The sequence below is a fragment of the Neoarius graeffei genome, chromosome 9 (assembly GCF_027579695.1).
Source record: "Neoarius graeffei isolate fNeoGra1 chromosome 9, fNeoGra1.pri, whole genome shotgun sequence".
Taxonomy (NCBI): Eukaryota; Metazoa; Chordata; class Actinopteri; order Siluriformes; family Ariidae; genus Neoarius; species Neoarius graeffei.
In genome coordinates, this window is record NC_083577.1 from 31,313,562 (window position 1) to 31,335,401 (window position 21,840).

Consider the following 21,840-nt stretch of genomic DNA (forward strand, 5'->3'; position numbering starts at 1 on the left):
AAAAAAAAGAGGTAAAACATCAAATAATGTGCTGTTATATTGTTTTGAGGGCAATACAGATCAAAGATTATTTACAAATAATCAGTTTTGAGTTTTAAATTCAATTTACCATACTGTCCGAACATTTTCTGATTTGGGGTTGTAGAATCAGGCACAATTTTTTAAAATTAATTGAAATGAAGATAATTGTTTGTTTTTTTTTTTTTTTATTACGGTCATGGTCCTGCATGAGTTGGAATAGCTTTGCATTGTACTAAAATGCAAAGCTTTATATTGTATAAAACTGTCTGAAATTATTTGTGCATAAGTGTGAACTCAATGCCAGAAAATTTTAATGACTATATGCTCAGAGTCACAACAGAGAAACCAAGTGATTCTACAGTATATTAGTACTCAAGACACTCCATACTGCTTTTTACCCAAGAAGCCACAAGCAATTCACAGAAGCAGATTCAGACTATTTCTACGAAGCTAGTGAAAGATTAGTGTAAGCAATGTGGCAACCACTAGGTCATGTTTGGATAAAACGAATATTTATGTGCAGTGTGGATTTACTTATGCATTTATGTTTTATTGTGCAATCCAAAGTCCAGAGGGTTGTGATGGATCTGGAGTCTTTCAGGGGAACACTGGGCATAAGGCAGGAATACACTCTGGATGGCATGCCAGTTAATCATAGGGCATCATGCACATACATTTACAGTTGGAGGCAATTTAGAGTCACCAATCTAATTACCAGCATCTTTTATGTGAGGTGTGAAGAAATTATCAAACATGGAAGAAACCCATGCAGACACAGGATGAACTCAGGATTGAACCAGGGACTCAAGAGCTGTGCAGTGGTAATACTACACACTGCACCACCTTGGCCCCCACTGACTTTAAATGGAATTCACTCTTTTTAAACACTTGTCACCATCTCAGTCTACCATGGGCAAAGCTAATGCTTGTCTTGATCATATTAAAAGAAGGATGGATATGATAAATTTTCCACTATAATCTAATATTGTTTGGTTGTCATCTAAAATTGGTTGGCTAAATTAGTGTGTTTTTCATTTAGCAGTGGATTGAGCTGGTTGACAAATGCCCCACTTGTCCACGCATTCACTAGGTCCTCTATGTATTTCTAGTTGCTCCTTTGGTTTAAAGCATCATGGTTAGACAGAAGGTTGGGTATACCACTTTTTGACCAACAGGGAATAGGTTCTTGAAACAGTTCCATTCAGGATTCTTTGAACCTTGGTGCCAGCTAGCAAATCAGCCCATATTTTCACCACTTTTGAGCAGAACCATTGTAGGATGTGTCATGAATAGAGGGCGTTGCACAATGCACAACGGAAGTAAACAGTAGTAGCAAGATATCAGAGCACATTGATTACCTGCGAGCTTTTGCTCTGTTGTTACAGATATTTGCTTCCGGTCCATTTTTTCTCAAGATGTATCCTTTTCCATTGCGTTCTCCATTGGTGCACTCTGCTTCCTCTCCAAACTCATGACACACCCACTGATGTAATCACAGCTTGTATTATATTTGGTTCCAGCTGGAAACCCACTTTACAAGTTCCAAACAAATTTATTTTTTGTTGAAATGCTCCGAAAGGTTCAAAATTTGGTGCATGAACCAGAACGGAATCTGTTACCTGTTGATGGAAAAGGGGTAACAGAGGACAGAATTTATACACACAGGAAGTTATGATTTATTTATTGCTTTATGTTCATTTACAAAATTCCTCAGTTCTGAGAAGACTAACCACAGTCTATCATTTTCTGCTTTGGTCAGTGGTCACATGTGAGGTTAGTTTCACTAAAGTAAGATACATCCATAATTTATTTCACTGAAATAAAAACAGGGTCTAGGCGATTGTTCTGCCTTGATATTTTGTATACTGACTATTGGAATTCTAATGACTACAAAAGATTCCTTTCTCCTACTTGAAGTTTGCTCAATGTATCTGAATTCATCATTTCCATGCTGCATATATTTAAAAGGGAAATCAGGTTTTGGCACAGCAATAAACACTCCATTAATTCAGGTCTCTTGGGTTCCAGGCTCAGTGCTGTGGCACTCCTCAAAATTACGGTATATAGTGTAACCATCTTGGAGGAGACAGTGAATTTGTATAAAGTGCAAAAAATGTTTTCAATCCTGATGGAAAGCAAATCCATTTATCCAAAATACCAATGCATAAAAGAGTTTCTGTTGGTTCTTCACATGACAGAACAGGTTTTGGCCTTGCTCTTGTGGAGACATGACATTGAATCATGCTCGGGTCTACTGGGCATGTGTGAGGATCTCTTGGTGGCTCTGGAAGACTTGTGGCGCTTTACATTTTTGTTGCTCTTGTTGACGCAGGCCAAAGCAGCCACATGGAAAATGTCTCTCACACTGTTCTCCGACTGCAGCGCAGAGCACTCTATGTAAGGAGCTGAGATCTGCTTGGCCATGTTTGAACCCTGACAGAGAGAGAGAGAGAGAAAGAGAGAGAGAGAGACTAATTATGGATCAACATTAAGTTATTGCCATGCTGTTATTTCTGAAGGTTTTTTTTTTTTTACCTGATCGTATGTCAGTGGCAGCTCGTTGGAGAGCTGCACAAAGGTTGCCAGGTCTGTGCGCAGGTCTGACTTGCAACCAACGAGGAGCATTTTAGTGTTGGGACAGAATTCCTCAATCTCACCTTTCCACTGCAAAGAAATTCAAAATAATTAGTAGAAAATGGAAATTGTCATGTTTCAGCATTTCTTGTTAATATAGTTTAATTACTTGAGTAGAAATTTTTTTGGAGTCCAGACTGACATCTAAAGGTGCAATACAAGGTTTTGTAATAAATATTGGAATAAATGGTACAAATTATAGAGATCAAATTATTGTTGACTGTTGTAAGTGCAAAATTATTCTTAAAACACAGTACAGAGGCATACAATGTCTTGCAAAAGTATTCATCCTCTTTGGTGTTTGTCCTGTTTTGTCGCATTACAAGATGGAAAAATGGATTTTTTGGGGGGTGGGGGGGGTAGCACCATTTGATTTACACAATATACTTACAACTTTAAAGGTGGAAATTGTTGTTTTATCGTGACACAAACAATTATTAAGATGAAAAAAACAGAAGTCTGGAGTGTGCATAGGTATTCACCCCCCAAAGTCAATACTTTTCAGAAACACCTTTTGCTGCAATAATAGCTGCAAGTCTCTTGGAGTATGTCTCTATTAGCTTACCAAGACCAATCTCAAGTACTACAACTCTACATTCAGCTGTTACATAACCACAAGATAGAATGCCTGTGAGGCATTATGTTTGAAAAACCAGAAACCATTTCAGACACCATGTCCATTCATAAGGCTCATGTTGGCAATGTAGAGGTGGACAGTGACGAAGTACATTTACTTGAGTACTGTACTTAAGTAAACTTTTTGAGTATCTGTACTTTACTTGAGTATTATTTTTTGGCAATTTATGACTTTAACTTTACTACATTTGAAAGACAAATATCATACTTTTTACTCCACTACATTTCTATCAAGGTCCTCATTACTCGTTACTATGAAGAAGCTTTGAAAGTGGATGTTTTTTTCTTTTCTTTTCAAAAACATAATTGTTTTTTTTTTTCCCACAGGTAACACTGAGACAGCCTATCAGTAATCACTAGGGTCACATCATGTCCATAGACTGCATACAATCAAGTTCAGTGATTTCTCCGCAGCATTATTTAACATGATCAGTTGACAGTAGAATGGAAGCAGGCAGTACTTCTGGGGAATGCATGCACCCATGGCTTTACCTAGAACCCATGTTTCAGTTTTCTGAAAGGAATAAAGTCTCATTTTGTTTTAAATGTTTGCTTTGTTTGCCTAAAACGAACCACATCACGACCTCCAAAAACTTGCCGTCCAACCTGCGGAAGCATATTGAGGTATGTAAATGTTTTGTTCCAAGAGAAAGCTTATAATGAAGTTGTCTGCACTTTAGAGCTAGCGATAACATTGCAGTAGCTATGCAATCTGGTTAGTCAAATGACTTTCTATGGATTTGCCCGCCAAGTTGCCATAGCCTTGTCCACGGTTAACGTTAAAGCTAGTTAACTTGGACACTGTTAGTTAGCATGTAAAAACGGTGTTATGCTAACATGAATAATATTAACTTATCTGAATTCCTTTCAGAAATATGTTTTAGCATAGTCTTGCCAAATAAACAAAAATATAGAAAACTTTCTTTTCTAGTAACTAAAAGAGTTTGCTAGCATCTCAGGTGGAGCTTCACTGACTAGCTAGTTTAACGTTAAACCTCCATGATTCCACAGGCAGATTCATATGTGCATGCATGAATACATACAATTACACGTGTATGCATGCGCACACACACACACACACACACACACACACACACACACATGAGACCTGTGAGATGGACAGTATTGTACTAGTCAGTCACAACAAATTGCTGGAATTTTTTGTTTTGATGTCAGATGATGGTCTTGCATTTTTTTGTCTTGCTGAAAGCAGTGTTGCTGTTGGGCAGTTATTAAGCTAGAGGTGTGGGCCTGGGTTTTAAGCAGGTTGGATTGTCATTTTTATTTTCTGAGCAAGCTGCATTTTCAGCTATTCCACTGTCTTAATGATTAACATACACAGGCATATGTGCACACATTGCCAGAACACTACCATGCTGTTTTGTGGGGGTGGGGAGGAGTGTTACAATTTAAAAAAATATATATATTAAATGACACTGGCTCTTTTTCAGTTCAGTTGTGTTTCATTCTGTAACATTCTACCAGGTGTTTATTCTATAGTTTCTACAAGCTAGTCAGTAAATCCAGTCGGTTGCTTCAGAGGCATTAGGTTTTGTAAGCGCTGTGGCAATAATACAAAAATGCATTGACAAAAAATGTACTTTTAATTCTTAAGTATTTTTAAAAGCAAGTACTTCAGTAATTTAACTTGAGTAAAAATTTGACTGTCCAACTTTTACTTGTATCGGAGTAACATTTGACCAGTGGGATCTGTACTTTGACTTAAGTAATGAAGTTGGGTACTTTGTCCACCTCTGGCAATAGGTTTGTCATGTTGTGCATTCTGAGATGCTTTTCTGGTCTTCAAGGTTGTACAGAGTGGTTATTTGAGTTACTGTAGCCTTCCTGTCAGCTTGAACCAGACTAGCTATTCTCTCTTGACCTCTTTCATCAACAAGACATTTAGACCCTCCTGACTCAGAACTGCTGCTTAATGGGTATTTTTTTTCTGCATCATTCTGTGTAAACTTTGTCGACTCCTATGTGTGAAAATCCCAGGAGAGCAGCAGTTTCTGAAGTACAGTCTTTTGCAAAAGTATTCATCCCCCTTGATGTTTTTTCCTGTTTTTTGCATTACATGATGGAATTAAAATCGATTTTTGGAAGGTTAGCACCATTTGATTTATACAACATGCCTACAACTTTAAAGGTGCAAATTGATATTTTATTGTGACACAAACAATAATTAAGATGAAAAAACAGAAATCTGGAGTGTGCATATGTATTCACCCCCTTTCGTATGAAATCCCTAAATAAGAGCTGGTCCAACCAATTCACTTCATAAGTCACATAATTAGTTGATTAAGCTCCACCTGTGTGCAATCAAAGTGTCACATGATCTGTCACATGATGTCTGTATCAATCAACCTGTTCTGGAAGGACCCTGACTCTGCAACACTACTAAGCAAGCAACATGAAAACCAAGGAGCACTCCAAACAGGTCAGAGACAAAGTTGTGGAGAAGTATAGATCAGGGTTGGATTTAAAAAAATCCCAAACTTTGAATATTCCACAGAGCATCATTAAATCCATTATTGAAAAATGGAAAGAATATGTCACCGCTACAAACCTGACAAGAGAAGACCGCCCACCAAAACTCACAGACCAGGCAAGGAGGGCATTAATCAGAGATGCACCAAAGACACCAAAGATAACACTGAAGGAGCTGCAAAGATCCACAGCAGAGATGGGAGTATCTGTCCATAGGACCACTTTAAGCTGTACACGCCACAGAGCGGGGCTTTATGGAAGAGTGGCCAGAAAAAAGTCATTGCTAAAGAAAGCACATTTGGAGTTTGCCCAGCAGCAGATGGCAGACTCCCCGAACACATGGAAGAAGATTCTCTGGTTAAATGAGACTAAAATTGATCTTTTTGGCTATCATGGGAAATACCATGTGTGGTGCAAACCCAACACCTTGAGAACACCATTCCTACAGTGAAGCATGGTGGTGGCAGCAGCATGCTGTGGGGATATTTTTCTTCTGCAGTGACAGGAAAGCTGGTCAGGACTGAAGGAAAGATGGATGGCACTAAATACAGGGCAATTCTGGAGGAAAACCTGTTTGAGTCAGCCAGAGGTTTGAGACTGGGACGAAGGTTCATGTTCCGGGCAGGACAATGACCCTAAACATACTGCTAAAGCTACACTGCAGTGGTTTAAAGGGAAACATTTAAATGTCTTGGAATGGCCTAATCAAAGCCTAGACCTCAATCCAATTGAGAATCTGTGGCATAACTTGAAGATTGCTGTACACCAACACAACCCATCTAACTTGAAGGAGTTGGATCAGTTTTGCCTTGAGGAATGGGCAAAAATCCCAGTGGCAAGATGTGTTCAGCTAATAGAGACATTAGCAGACATTAGAGACTTGCAGCTGTAATTGCAGCAAAAGGTGGCTCTACAAAGTATTGCCTTTTTTTGGGGGGGGGGGGGGTACCTATGCATACTCCAGATTTCTGGTTTTTCATCATAATTATTGTTTGTGTCACAATAAAACAACAATTTTCACCTTTAAAAGTTGTAGGCATGGTGTGTAAATCAAATGGCTCTAAACCCCCAAAAATCCATTTTAATTCCAGCTGGTAATATGACAAACAGGACAAACACAAAGGGGGATGAATACTTTTGCAAGACACTGTACTCAAGAGCCCATCTGGCACCAACAACTCTGCCAAGGACAATGTCACATTTTTTCCCTAACCTTAACTTTGATGTGAACATTAACTGAAGCTCTTGGTTTGTATCTGCATGATATTATGCATTGTGCAGCTGTAACCTTTATGCCTAGATCATTGGTTTTATCTGATATACAGTACTGTGCAAAAGTCTTGTAAAGAAATGTAAAGAACTGCTGTACACCAAAAATGGCTTAAAAATGATGAAATTAAATGTTTCAACATAAAAAAAACAACTATAAACAGCAGTAAGCCATAATCAATGAAACAAAGTCAATATATGATGTGAGATGTCCCTTTGCTTACAAAAAAAAAAAAACAGTAGTCTCAGGTACACTGAGTGCAGTTTTATAAGAAAATGAGCTGTAGGTTTTACTTAACATCTTGCAGAACCAGCCACAGTTCTTCTGGATACTTTGACTGTCACACTCGCTTCTTAATTTTGGAGGAAAACCCAGGATCCTTCATTATGCTTTCTTTTTTAATCTGAAAAGTGGTCTCATGTAACATGCTGCTCAGGTACAAACATTTTTTTTTCTGTAACATTTCATTTTGTGCTGGAAAACGAATGTTTGGAAGTCTAAAATGTTTTTGGACTGACTCAATAATGTAGAAGTCATAAAATAGAAATCTATAACAAAGTTTGTATGAAAAAATAGGGTGTCTAAGGCTTTTGCACAGTACTGTAGATACAAAAACAAATAGAATTTTTTGCTTGCTTCTCAAAAGATCTTCAGAAGGAAGAAAGTGTTGCTTTTACTAAGATTGTTTTGTTATATTTTGAGTTCTAAAGAAGTAACATTAAATCTGAGAACTAGTTGTTCCAAGTTCATGGAGTCTATCCAAAAAGGTTGACTGGAAATATAAGATTTAACTATATGAGTGTGGTCTGTAATGACACCCAAACACACTCCCTCTGACAGTGGTACTGGGTTCTTGTCTGTTTAAATTTTAGTTTGAGGTGATAACAGTTCTTCCAACAAATTCCATCCTGACACTACGTACAGTTAACTACTGATAATAAACTGATATGAAAGTGTCCTATTTTAAAATATAATTAAACCAGAACTGAAGCAAAAGAAGCAGTGCCTCCCTTGTAGAGGAACAAACTTCTGTTTCTTAGCCTACTCTTGACTCCACTGGCATTGTCTTCAGTCTCAGTGATATCAGAGGTCAAAGGTCACACAGATCTTGACCACACCAAAGTTCTGCATCTCTCAGTAAAAATGTAAACATGTCTTCTCATTCTATTTCCATACGTGTGAACATGATTTCAAAGAGTATCTGGACCTCCTACATGTTGCATTTCCTTTCAACTTGGACAATAACAACCCTCACCACCAGCACCCCAGTGTCTGGGCTGCTTTTCATAAACCCACTTGACCCAATAACACAAAGCCCAGCCTTGTGAGAAAGTTAATAGAAGCTACTGTCCTGCTCTGACTAAGCAGAGGCATGAAGAGTTCACTGTGTACAATCAAATCCACAAATGAATTGAATTATGGCTGTGATGCCACATTGTACCCACCTTCCTGAGCACACTGTCCAGGGTTTCTGGACGGCTGATGTCAAAACAGATGAGCACTGCGTCTGCGTCAGGGTATGAGAGCGGACGTACATTGTCGTAGTATGGTGATCCTACAAAATAAGAAGGTTGAAAATCCTCAAACTTTTGTTCTGTTAGGGACAAAATTACCTACTTTCAATTTTTTTTTATTTTATCCATAAGTTTTTTCAATTTTTTTTATACATACATTTTCAAAAATATTGTTTGGCAGTGAAAATTGTGGAGTACAATGTGTACACACACACACACACACACACACACACACACACACACACACACACACACACACACACACACTCTGTTATTCTTTATTAGTTATACAGTTGTATTGCTGTACAGTGTAAAGAGATGGCTTGGGTCAATGGAACATTCTTTTTTTGTTTCAATTTTAACAAGTGTTATTCAGTTCAAAGTTCAGTTGTTCAATATTTTTGCAAAACCAAACCAACAACAGTACTAAAGTACCACACAAGCACCGCATTTCTTCCAAGAAGACTTTAACTTATATGTAATGTATGGAACATAGTGTTACAAAGTTATTACAAAAGAAAACTGATGGACAGAAAAATTTTAATACCACAGCAAAAATGATGTGAGCTACAATAAAATATAGCTTAAGATCTATCTATCTATCTATCTATCTATCTATCTATCTATCTATCTATCTATCTATCTATCTATCTATCGAGAGAGAGAGAGAGAGAGAGAGAGAGAGAGAGAGAGAGAGAGCACTGAGGAATGCAGGAAAGTCTTCTGTGGGCTTGAGGAATGATGGATAAGGTGGGAGGAAAAGTGACTCCCCACCACTGAATGAACGGCAAACCAGCATGTGACCATGAAATGCTATGTTGCACCATGCAATTATAAATAATCTGTATTGTTTGCCTGTTTCCCTACAGCACACACAGCGAAGTGATGGCGGCACTCCTCCGTCCCAAAACTTTCACTGTTGCCTTTTATTCTTTGTTTCTATAACTATGGGTTTTAGGGTTTTAGTTGTAGTTCAATATAGTATCTGTTACTTAGAACACTGCAACCCCATCAAATTCTGCTGGACTTGGGTGAATTCAGCTTTGAAGGAACAAAAAAAAGGAAATATGTGCAAAAAGGGATTTAGAGATACAAAGTCACGCCAGTAGTAGAGCTTGCATTAAAAAAGTGTGGAAGTATGGAATTTTTAAAACAATGTTTAATACTTTTTGTATAAAATCTACACACAGTTAGTCTACATTGAATATTTTTGTATTAACCGTATAATATAAGCAAAGAGTTGACTCGGTACAAAATTAATGCTTGCCATCAATAGAACAGTAAAGATAAAAAGTACAGAAAAACAGTTTGATCCTGAGCTCAGGTTTCTGTCTATGCAGAGTTTCCCCAGGCTCTTCCAATGTCTGTGTGGGTTTCCTTCAGGTATCAGTCACAGGTATCAGTGAGTGTGTCAATGTGTGTTACCATGTTATATCCCATCCACAGTGTATTCCCAGCTCACACCCAGTTTTCCAGGGACAGACTCCAGAGCCACCACAATTCTGATCAGAATAAAGTGCTTACTGAAGATGAATGAATGAATGAATGATAGAAAGAACGTATAGAACCATGAACAAGGGGCTATTCTTTACATGTAGTGTAACACGTAAGCCAGAGCATACTTGTTTCATGCTCCAATCTTTCATATTGCCATCTGGCAGACTTGTGGACCACAACAAACATTAATGATATTGCCAAAAGATAAAAATGGAAAGTATGTTACAGCCTAAGGGTCATATTCAAAAACTGGAAAACGAAGACCACAGATCACAGAAAGCAGAGCGCATTATGTCAGTGAAATATATTTTCCATTGCATAAAAAACAAGGATTCCTGGGATAGACTCCGGATTTGGGCGGCACGGTGGTGTAGTGGTTAGCGCTGTCGCCTCACATCAAGAAGATCCGGGTTCGAGCCCCGTGGCCGGTGAGGGCCTTTCTGTGCGGAGCTTGCATGTTCTCCCCGTGTCCGCGTGCTCTGGTTTCCCCCACAGTCCAAAGACATGCAGGTTAGGTTAACTGGTGACTCTAAATTGACCGTGAGTGTGAATGGTTGTCTGTGTCTATGTGTCAGCCCTGTGATGACCTGGCGACTTGTCCAGGGTGTACCCCGTCTTTCGCCCATAGTCAGCTGGGATAGGCTCCAGCTTGCCTGCGACCCTGTAGAAGGATAAAGCAGCTAGAGATAATGAGATGAGATGAGACTCCGGATTTACCATGGCCCTGTAATTACAGTGTCCTTCAAAAGTATTCATCCCCCTTTGTGTTCGTCCTGTTTATCGCATTACGAGCTGGAATTAAAATGGATTTTTTGGGGGGTTAGCGCCATTTGATTTACACAACATGCCTACAACTTTAAAGGTGAAAATTGCTGTTTATTGTGACACAAACAATAATTAAGATGAAAAAACAGAAATCTGGAGTATGCATAGGTATTCACCCCTCCCCCGCTCCAAAGTCAATACTTTGTAGAGCCACCTTTTGCTGCAATTACAGCTGCAAGTCTCTTGGGGTATGTCTCTATTAGCTTAGTACATCTAGCCACTGGGATTGTTGCCCATTCCTCAAGGCAAAACTGCTCCAACTCCTTCAAGTTAGATGGGTTGTGTTGGTGAACAGCAATCTTCAAGTTATGCCATAGATTCTCAATTGGATTGAGGTCTGGGCTTTGATTAGGCCATTCCAAAACATTTAAATGTTTCCTTTTAAACCACTGCAGTGTAGCTTTAGCAATATGTTTAGGGTCATTGTCCTGCTGGAACGTGAACCTTCATCCCAGTCTCAAACCTCTGGCTGACTCAAACAGGTTTTCCTCCAGAATTGCCCTGTATTTAGTGTCATCCATCTTTTCTTCAGTCCTGACCAGCTTTCCTGTCCCTGCATATGAAAAATATCCCCACAGCATGCTGCTGCCACCACCATGCTTCACTGTAGGAATGGTGTTCTCAGGGTGTTGGGTTTGCACCAAATATGGCATTTGCCATGATGGCCAAAAAGATCAATTTTAGTTTCATTTGGCCAGAGAATCTTCTTCCATGTGTTTGGGGAGTCTGCCACATGCTGTTGGACAAACTCCAAATGTGTTTTCTTAAAGCAGATACGCAGAACCTTTATTTTAAAATAAATTTCTGAGTGGATAGTATCTCTGTCCTTGACTCTTGTATGCTGCATAAATGGGAATAAATATATATATATATATTTGAGAGTTAAAATCAACCGCAAAGTTGGCATTTGAGCTGCCCCGCTGAGCTAGCCATGCCTGAGTGCGTGATGTCACTGCGGTAACCGGTTTTAACCTCCTAAGTCCCAAGCTGTTTTTTTAGATGCATTTTTTATTTCTCTTTGCTATTTGGGCTTATTAGAACCTGATTAGAATAAAAACTAAGCATCATCTTTTGATAAGATGTACTTTTAGAGAAAAAGTTTGTCCACATATGTGGATTCTTGTTCCGAATTTCCATAAAGTGCTGTCCACGCATGTGACCGCTAAGCCCTAGGAGGTTACAGCTATAGACCAAAGTCATATAAATAAAAATTATGGTGAAAGTAAGAAATACCGTCACCGACTTGCTCACCTAAGACTGATTTGACTTCACTGATTGTGGGTTGATTCTCATTAAAACAGGAGAGGTGTTATAACTTATGCAACATACATGTACATGCATGCATTTTCACTGATAAGATGTAAAAGGCTAATTAAATAATCAGATGAACTGAGACAATCACAGTCTGAAGCTAATTAAATACTTATACCAGTAACTTAAATACACAATACAAGTTACATGTATTAATCTAAATGCAGGTAAACAACGTGTTGTTTTTGTTGTTTTTTTATCCAAATGAGAGTCAGAGCTTACCCATCTGTGTTCTCGCTTCTTGAAGGCCGATCTTGTGGCCGATTGTTCTGAAACAATCTGACTTTCAGTTGTTTGTTCAGTTCTCCGTTCATTCACTTCTTCCACATAAGGGCGAGATGGCAGCAATATCCAGTGAAGAAATAAGACGGCTGCGCCACTCATTCTCTATTTTGTCCATACGGAGTACTCCGCCATTACTGCTCGGCTCAGGCAATTACTAAAACCCAGGACAGAACGGGACATCACTGGTTTTAGCAACAACCACGGGGAGGTCACTGCCCGAGCAATAAGTCAAGTCCCGTTCCATCCCAGGTTTTAGCAACAACCCTCAGCTCACTCCGGGAGGACTGGTGCAACTGAACTTTGCTTTTTAAAAAAATAAATATATACTTTCCTTTTCTTGTAGTTTTCTTTTTCTTTAATTGTTGATACTGTGCCCTCTTTCAATATGGGCTTATAGCCAACGCTCCTCAACAGATCAGAGGTTTCGTATGAGTCCTCAGTAAAATGTGCAGAGCAGAGGACAGACCACTTCGTAGGCGCCTAATGTGCCCGTGAACTTCTCGCAAAACGCGTCCAAATCTTTGCAGTTTGAACATTCTTGGGCCATGAATGCAACATAAATCCACCTTCTATCATGTTGCTGGCGGGTGCAGCAACACATCTACGTGGCATGGCAATAAATTAGCTCAAAATGGAGGATTGGAGTTGCAGTCAGCTCTGTGTTTTAGTATAGCGGAAATGGTGATGAGACTGATAGACTTCCTTCTGTGACGTTACGGACATCAAGGTCATTCACTCAGACGCTACCTATATGAATCACTTTAATCGTAAAAATTACTATATTAGATTTATTGTTAATGCTTAAAACTATTCCTGTGCCATTCTTGAGGTCTCAAGGCATTTATAAACGAAAGTGAGGCCATGACTCTGCGTATACGCTTTAAGCAATGACTTTTTCTGGCCACTCTTCCATAAAGCCCAGCTCTGTGGAGTGTATGGCTTAAAGTGGTCCTATGGACAGATACTCCTATCTCCGCTGTGGATCTTTGCAGCTCCTTCAGTGTTATCTTTGGTGTCTTTGTTGCATCTCTGATTAATGCCCTCCTTGCCCAGTCTGTGAGTTTTGGTAGGCAGCCTTCTCTTGTCAGGTTTGTAGTGGTGACATATTCTTTCCATTTTGCAAAAATGGATTTAATGGTACTCCCTGGGATATTCAAAGTTTGGGATATTTTTTATTACTCAACCCTGATCCATACTTCTCCACAACTTTGTCTCTGACCTGTTTGGAGTGTTCCTTGGTTTTCATGTTGCTTGCTTAGTAGTGTTGCAGAGTCAGGGTCCTTCCAGAACAGGTTGATTTATACATATATTATGTGACAGATCATGTGACACTTTGCACACAAGTGGAGCTTAATCGACTAATTATGTGACTTATGAAGTGAATGGGTTGGACCAGCTCTTATTTAGGGGTTTCATACGAAAGGGGGTGAATACATAGGCACACTTCAGATTTCTGTTTTTTCATCTGAATTATTGTTTGTGCTACAATAAAACAACCATTTTCACCTTTAAAGTGGTCGGCATGTTGTGTAAATCAAATGGTGCTAACCTTCCAAAAATCCATTTTAATTCCAGCTTGTAATGCAAAAAAACAGGACAAACACCAAGGGGGATGAATACTTTTGCAAGAAACTGTAGTTAATCAAGATGAATGAATGAATTAATTAATTAATTAATTAATGAACTCAAAGTAGCTACAACATTTGAAGCAATAGTTTGCTGTAAAATAATATCTCATCTCATTATCTCTAGCCGCTTTATCCTTCTACAGGGTCGCAGGCAAGCTGGAGCCCATCCCAGCTGACCACGGGCGAAAGGCGGGGTACACCCTGGACAAGTCGCCAGGTCATCACAGGGCTGACACACAGACACAGACAACCATTCACACCTACGGTCAATTTAGAGTCACCAGTTAACCTAACCTGCATGTCTTTGGACTGTGGGGGAAACCGGAGCACCCGGAGGAAACCCACGCGGACACGGGGAGAACATGCAAACTCCACACAGAAAGGCCCTCGCCGGCCCCGGGGCTCGAACCCAGGACCTTCTTGCTGTGAGGCGACAGCGCTAACCACTACACCACCGTGCCGCCTGTAAAATAATATATTTATAACTATTTTCTGACAAAAGCATCCCATAATCTTAATTCTTACGGGTCAATCTGGGAAATATTAAACATGGCACATTAAACATTAAAGTCAGGGAACTCCTGTTCCACCTTCAAATTAATGTCACCATCATGTCAGTGTAAAAGTATGTGGAAACTGCACCTTTAAGGAGTGTCTTTGAATGGTTTTGAGTAACACTAACAAGCCCTGCTAGACATCATGCCAATATTTTATAGGAATTCAGAACAATTACTGAAGATATATTCACATTGTTTTAAGCCAAAACCACTACTATGACATGCTGAAAAAAGAAAGAAGCCCATTTGATTTCCATCTACCTGAAAACAACCCACACAGGTCCACAGACAGACATTAACAATAGAACATCTGTTTAGCAAAGCCAAAGTATGATTTCACTTCCCAGACATAAACAAAGCGGGAATATTGAAGGGAGCCAGTCTGTAACTGAAACAAATAGTTCTGTAGCTAGTGTAATGGGTGTGGAAAGTCTTTAAGATATCAGAAAAGGGAAGCCTGAAACTAAGCACATTCCACAAATGTCATGCAACTTATAACAGTTCATATACATATTTCAAAGTTTTTAAATTAATCCAGGCTATTATGCTATGATGGGGATATATCCATCTAAAAAAAGGTATGGTATTATTATCATCATTACTGTAATTCATAAGAATGTGCATGCTGGCCAACTGTCAGCAGATACTGAATCTTGATAATGCTACTGTATAGCCATTGAAGGCCAGAAGTCCAAGAAAGCAAAACAAGCCGTGCTTACTGGGTGGGTAGGATGGCACCATTCTCACTTGTCAATCAGAGTGACAGTAACCAATCATTTGTCCTTCTGGGCTTATGTATGCAGAAGAGGGTAGTTAGCACATTCATCTACATCTATGATGTTGCATGAACAGCAGTTTGTAAATTATGCGATGGCTTCATGTGTCTCAGAGGAAGGATGTGGTAGTTTTTGGTTGGTAGCTATGGTGTGATGGGAAGCGCTAGCTATCTGATGGAAACTGGAGAAACTCCAACACTGAGAGAAAAAGAATTCACATTGCCAACTTTTATAAACATTAAAAACAATTACAAATCAGATCGGGGTGCCACAATGCACACTTCTATCAGGTAATGACAAATGACAAAGGAGAGAGAAACTGAGATCATGACCTGCCTGACAGAACCATTCTTTTTGTATTGTATTTTACAGCATGCAATAAATCTACAACTTCTGCCCTGCAGCAAGAACCTGGAATATCCAATATCCAGTTTTTCTACACAGCTCTCTTACTTTTACTGTGGGATTCCCTCTACAAGTCACCATCTCACTAGAAACGGAGAGAGCATACGCACACCCGCTTTGCTCACAGTAAACTGGGTTAGCTATCTATTCTGGGAGATGACTCTGCTCCAGAAAGCTAGTTAGGGCTCAAAATGAATGCAAACCATGGAGTTCAGAGCATCCACATTTTGTGTTGATTTATGAGTCAATTTTTTTTGCAGCCTAATACAAGAGGTTAGATTTTTTTTGTACTGAAGCAAAGGTTGTTGCTGCAATAGCAAGTCTAAGTCGATGAGCAGCTGTTTTAAATCAACTCATTTTTGGCTTCATATGCAAGTAGACGCCCCTGGAATTTCCTGGCAAATCTAACACAACCTAAACCTTAGGTCCAAATGTCTCATTGCAACACACACTGCCAAACATGTTTTGTCTAAATCATCACTTGAGTGCTATTACCCAAGAGTAATATACAGTACATCCTTCATAAAGTCTGGGTCACCTCACATGGATGAAAGAAGGCAGAGACAGCACACTGGTTGATCTCACTTCCTGAGTTCTGCATACTGGAGTTCCCATTGGGGACTTCAGAGAAACAGCAATCAGCTGGAGGTCACACATGGTCTGACCTCTGAGCATTAATTCAGGGCGGACAAGATTGGCACACAGCTGTTGGGGCCACTTCAATAACAGTGGGTTAATCACCTCCAGGCCTTGAGCTTACTTGATTTCAGGAGAATGTGAGAATGTATGTGTCATTACTGGAGAAAGTCTGTTTATACATGTGAAATATACACCACACAGGAAAAGGGATGTTTGAACTAGGGGGTGCACAGACACCACACAATGGCCTTGACATTGACACAATGACATTTTGTTTGTTTGTTTGTTTGTTTGTTTGTTTGTTTGTTTGTTTGTTTGTTTGTTTGTTTGTTGGGTGTTTGCATTTATTTAATTAAGTGAAAGTATTAATTGATGTATGGACAGTACCAGACTGCAGGAATGTAAACTGCAAGAATAGGAATTTTAAAAACTCAGTTGCTGAATTGAAGGTTTCTACAGAATGGCTATAAAACTTAGATCATTGTGATATAGTGATTTATCCAATCACATTACTCTTTGAAGCCATCAATGCAAAAGACCTTAACATGCTACAACCTAGTTAAGTACCTACCCTCCTTTACGGTATATACAACTTTGACAGAAAGTAAGAGTTTTCCTAGAATAAAGTTTTACGTTCATCTATACTGAAGGTTCAAATTAATTTCTCATGACTTAGCATGGTCGCCTCACAGCAAGAAGGTTCCGGGTTCGAACCCAGCGGCCGGCGAGGGCCTTTCTGTGTGGAGTTTGCATGTTCTCCCTGTGTCTGCATGGGTTTCCTCCGGGTGCTCCGGTTTCCCCCACAATCCAAAGACATGCAGTTAGGTTAACATGGGGTGGCCTTGGGCTGAGGTGCCCTTGAGCAAGGTACCTAATCCCTGACTGCTCCCCGGGCGCTCTGGTGTGACTGCCCACTGCTCTGAGTGTGTGCGTGTGTTCACTGCTTCAGATGGGTTAAATGCAGAGGATGAATTTCACTGTGCTTGAAGTGTGCATGTGACGAATAAAGGTTTCTTCTTCTTTCTTTTTCTCAGGCATGTTTGATTTTAATCAAAAAATATAATTATTCCAGCCCAGAGAAAAGTATTTCCTACACATGCTTAATGTATGGAAGCAGAGTGGCGGTTGCTGGGGAATATGATATTTGTATAACGTTTTGACAAACCAACCTTTGCTCAAAGCTTCCAACATTCCAGAGGAATAACATCATCCTTATCTGGGATCTCTATACTTCTCTGGAAACTACACTGGAACAAAAATGACCTGGCTTACTTAAATTTCAAATTTACTGCAACTAAATCCAAAATAGAATTTGGTGAATCAAAACTAACTTGATAAACTCCAAGAGAAATAAAATAAAAACCCACAGTTAATTTTAATGGACGTAATTAGTCAGAGCTTCCACTATGCCTATGCCACTATCATCTATTCATTCACATATAATCCACAGAAATTGATTTCACTCATTACAATTCCTACAAACTTTGTATTAGTCCACATTCCTCTTTGTATATTTTGGGAAACCCTGTTTCAGCAACTGAAGCTATGTGTTGCTCTGGAAGCTAATCATCTTACCGGATGTGTCCCAGAGGCTGAGCTCCACTCGGAGAGAGTCAATCTCAAAACTGGCTGTGTAATTCTCAAAAACCGTCGGCACGTAGCTCTGTTTGGAAAGATACAACCAAGGCAAAATTTTGAGTATGAAGTAAAGATATTATTAGCAGTGTCCTTTTTGTAATGCAGTTAATAAGCAGATATTGGATTTAGTGTTATGCCGGGGGTTTCCAAACCTTCTCAGCTCAATCCCTTCAACCTAAATTATCTTCCTTACACATTAAGTACACACCAACACATAGGGTAGCATTATGTTAAACTTCTGTGTCCATGGCAAAAATGTGTTTGTGAAATCTAACCTTTTTTTTTTCCATGTATGTATATGATGAGAATTTTAATGTATAAAAAACTCATTTTAGAATTTTATTTAATGTGACATTGAATGACCCCCTGCAATGCTACCACAATCCATGTGGAAAAACTTGTGTTATGCTGATGATAAACTAGCTACTTCTTGGCATGATTGTATGTGAAATAAACAAAAAGAAGACAGACAGACAGACAGACAGACAGACAGACAGACAGACAGATAGATAGATAGATAGATAGATAGATAGATAGATAGATAGATAGATAGATAGATAGATAGATTTTGTTTAATGTGACATTGAATGACCCCCTGCAATGATAGATAGATAGATAGATAGATAGATAGATAGATAGATAGATAGATAGATAGATAGATAGATAGATAGATAGATCAACCAATATGGACAGCCAGACAGACACAGAGGAACAGACAGACAGACAAAGATAGATAGATAGATAGATAGATAGATAGATAGATAGATAGATAGATAGATAGATAGATAGATAGATAGGAACAGACAGGCAGACAGACAAAGATAGATAGATAGATAGATAGATAGATAGATAGATAGATAGATAGATAGATAGATAGATAGATTTTGTTTAATGTGACATTGAATGACCCCCTGCAATGATAGATAGATAGATAGATAGATAGATAGATAGATAGATAGATAGATAGATAGATAGATAGATAGATAGGAACAGACAGACAGACAGACAGACAAAGATAGATAGATAGATAGATAGATAGATAGATAGATAGATAGATAGATAGATAGATAGATAGATAGATAGGAACAGACAGACAGACAGACAGACAAAGATAGATAGATAGATAGATAGATAGATAGATAGATAGATAGATAGATAGATAGATAGATAGATAGATAGATAGAGACAGACAGACAGACAGGCAGATAGATAGATAGATAGATAGATAGATAGATAGATAGATAGATAGATAGATAGATAGATAGATAGATAGATAGATAGATAGATAGATAGATCAACCAATATGGACAGCCAGACAGACACAGAGGAACAGACAGACAGACATAGATAGATAGATAGATAGATAGATAGATAGATAGATAGATAGATAGATAGATAGACAGACAGATATGCCAATAGGGATAGACAGACAGATACACAGACAGACGGAGAGATTGATATAGAAAGACAGACAGACCGATAGACAGACAGACAGAAGTTGATCTAATAACTCCCATGCAAAGTTACGAGAGAACTTCATTTCCAAACATTACACACACACACACACACACACACACCTCCGGGAAGCAGTCTTTGGCGAAGACGGTGAGCAGGGCGGTTTTGCCGCACGCGCTGTCTCCCACCACGACCATCTTACACTTCACATCCGCCGCGTGCTCCATCCTCGCAACTTCAGCTGCTTCCAGTGTGAGCGAGGATCAGGACCGGGACCCCCCGAGCCATTTCACACCATCACTGTACCGGATACATTACGGTTACATTCCTCCAGTCTGTGGATGGTAACGGCGCAAACTAATCACGCGGTTATCCCGGTGCGCGCGCGGACAGGACACAGTGTAGCTGCGGACTGCAAGAAGTTCCGAGCAGCTGTATCTCAGTCTGAAGTGTTCACTCCAAATGTAACAGCCCTGCTCTGCTCCTGGGTTCTCTTTCTTTCTCTCTCTCTCACACACACACACACACACACACACGGAGCCGCCCCTTACACTCCATGCGGCGCACTCTTTCATCGCCTCTCTTTTCACTAGTTCTGTAGGACTTTTTCTCCTCTGGTGACTGGTTTCTTACAGCCCAGAGAAAGAGTCACTGAGCTGGACTCATCATAATGAAAATGATCTGTATTCTATAGGACTGATTCCTGCTTAGGCTAAATAAAAAGTTTGCACATACTTGCTTCCTTAAAAAAAAAAAATCTGCTTTGACTCTAAAGTCTATTCTGGGAACAGGCAGGATGAGGAATATGTTCTTGATGGGACAGCAGTTCGTCTTAGGACACCATGTACACACACACACACACACACACACACACTCTTTCACATTAGAGGCAAGATAGTGAATCACATCCACCCACAAGCATATTTCTGGGAGGTGGGAAGAAAACCGCAGAATCTTGAAGAAACCCACAAGGATCCATGAAGAACATGTGAAACACAGCACAGACAGTAACCCGAGTTCAGGAACAAACCAGAAATCCTGGAGCTGTGAACATGGGGTTGCCTTTACAGACATTTCAAGTCTTCTGCTATTTGTTAGGCAAATTGTTCTCTTTTATTTGTCTTCCAATCTTTGCTCATGTCTGTTTCATCTATTTCTCTTTTTTTTTGCTGTTGGTTCTGGGATCAATGGTTGTCTGTGTCTATGTGTCAGCCCTGTGATGACCTGGCGACTTGTCCAGGGTGTACCCCGCCTTTCGCCCGTAGTCAGCTGGGATAGGCTCCAGCTTGCCTGCGACCCTGTAGAAGGATAAAGCGGCTAGAGATGATGAGATGAGATGAGATGTTTTGTACCCTCCTCTGCCTTTGCCTCTGCCACAGGATTGTGGATGCTGTTTTTCTCATTCACATTCACTTATAGCCTAATAGCTCAAAGTAAACTGCTTCAGGGTTTTTCATGCTTTAACTATTTTAAGTCATTAGATAGCTTAATAAGGCACATTCTAATTAATTAACAAGAGCATGTCAATGGGGGGGGGGGGGCAGCACAGTGATGTAGTGGTTAACACTGTCGCCTCACAGCAAGAAGGTCCTGGGTTCGAGCCCAGCGGCCGACGAGGGCCTTTCTGTGTGGAGTTTGCATGTTCTCCCCATGTCTGCGTGGGTTTCCTCCGGGTGCTCCGGTTTCCCCCACAGTCCAAAAGCATGCAGGTTAGGCTAATTGGTGGCTCCACATTGACCGTGAGTGTGAATGGTTGTCTGTGTCTATGTGTCAGCCCTGCGATGACCTGGCGACTTGCCCAGGGTGTACCCCACATCTCGCCCATAGTCAGCTGGGATAGGCTCCAGCTTTCCCGCGACCCTGTCGAACAGGATAAACGGCAACAGATAATGGATGGATGTCAACGGGGATACAAACTTTTGAGCTTGCTCAATGTGGATAATGTACAGCAAGCCAGCCATTACTGCAAAATAAACCCCAACAAGGTGATGCAGGATGACTATCTTGTTGTACATTATCCCGCTTATTACATGGTGACTTACTAAAGAAATCAATAATTTGACAGAAAATCTCTCATCTCATCTCATTATCTCTAGCCGCTTTATCCTGTTCCACAGGGTCACAGGCAAGCTGGAGCCCATCCCAGCTGACTACGGGCGAAAGGCGGGGTACACCCTGGACAAGTCGCCAGGTCATCATAGGGCTGACACATAGACACAGACAATCATTCACACTCACATTCACACCTACGATCAATTT

The 21,840-nt window shown here is 39.9% G+C and overlaps 1 protein-coding gene across 1 annotated transcript; it reads right to left on the reverse strand.

Moving 5' to 3' along the window:
• Positions 1-1,685: 1,685 nt before the first annotated feature.
• rnd3b (Rho family GTPase 3b) lies at positions 1,686-20,101 on the reverse strand. The gene is made up of 5 exons (XM_060929308.1): positions 19,704-20,101; positions 18,064-18,151; positions 8,497-8,606; positions 2,557-2,685; positions 1,686-2,454 (listed from the first exon to the last, which is right to left on the reverse strand). Exons 1-5 carry the CDS (start codon positions 19,806-19,808, stop codon positions 2,209-2,211), a joined length of 678 nt encoding a protein of 225 aa, XP_060785291.1. The 5' UTR covers positions 19,809-20,101; the 3' UTR covers positions 1,686-2,208.
• Between the last annotated feature and the right edge of the window lie 1,739 nt (positions 20,102-21,840).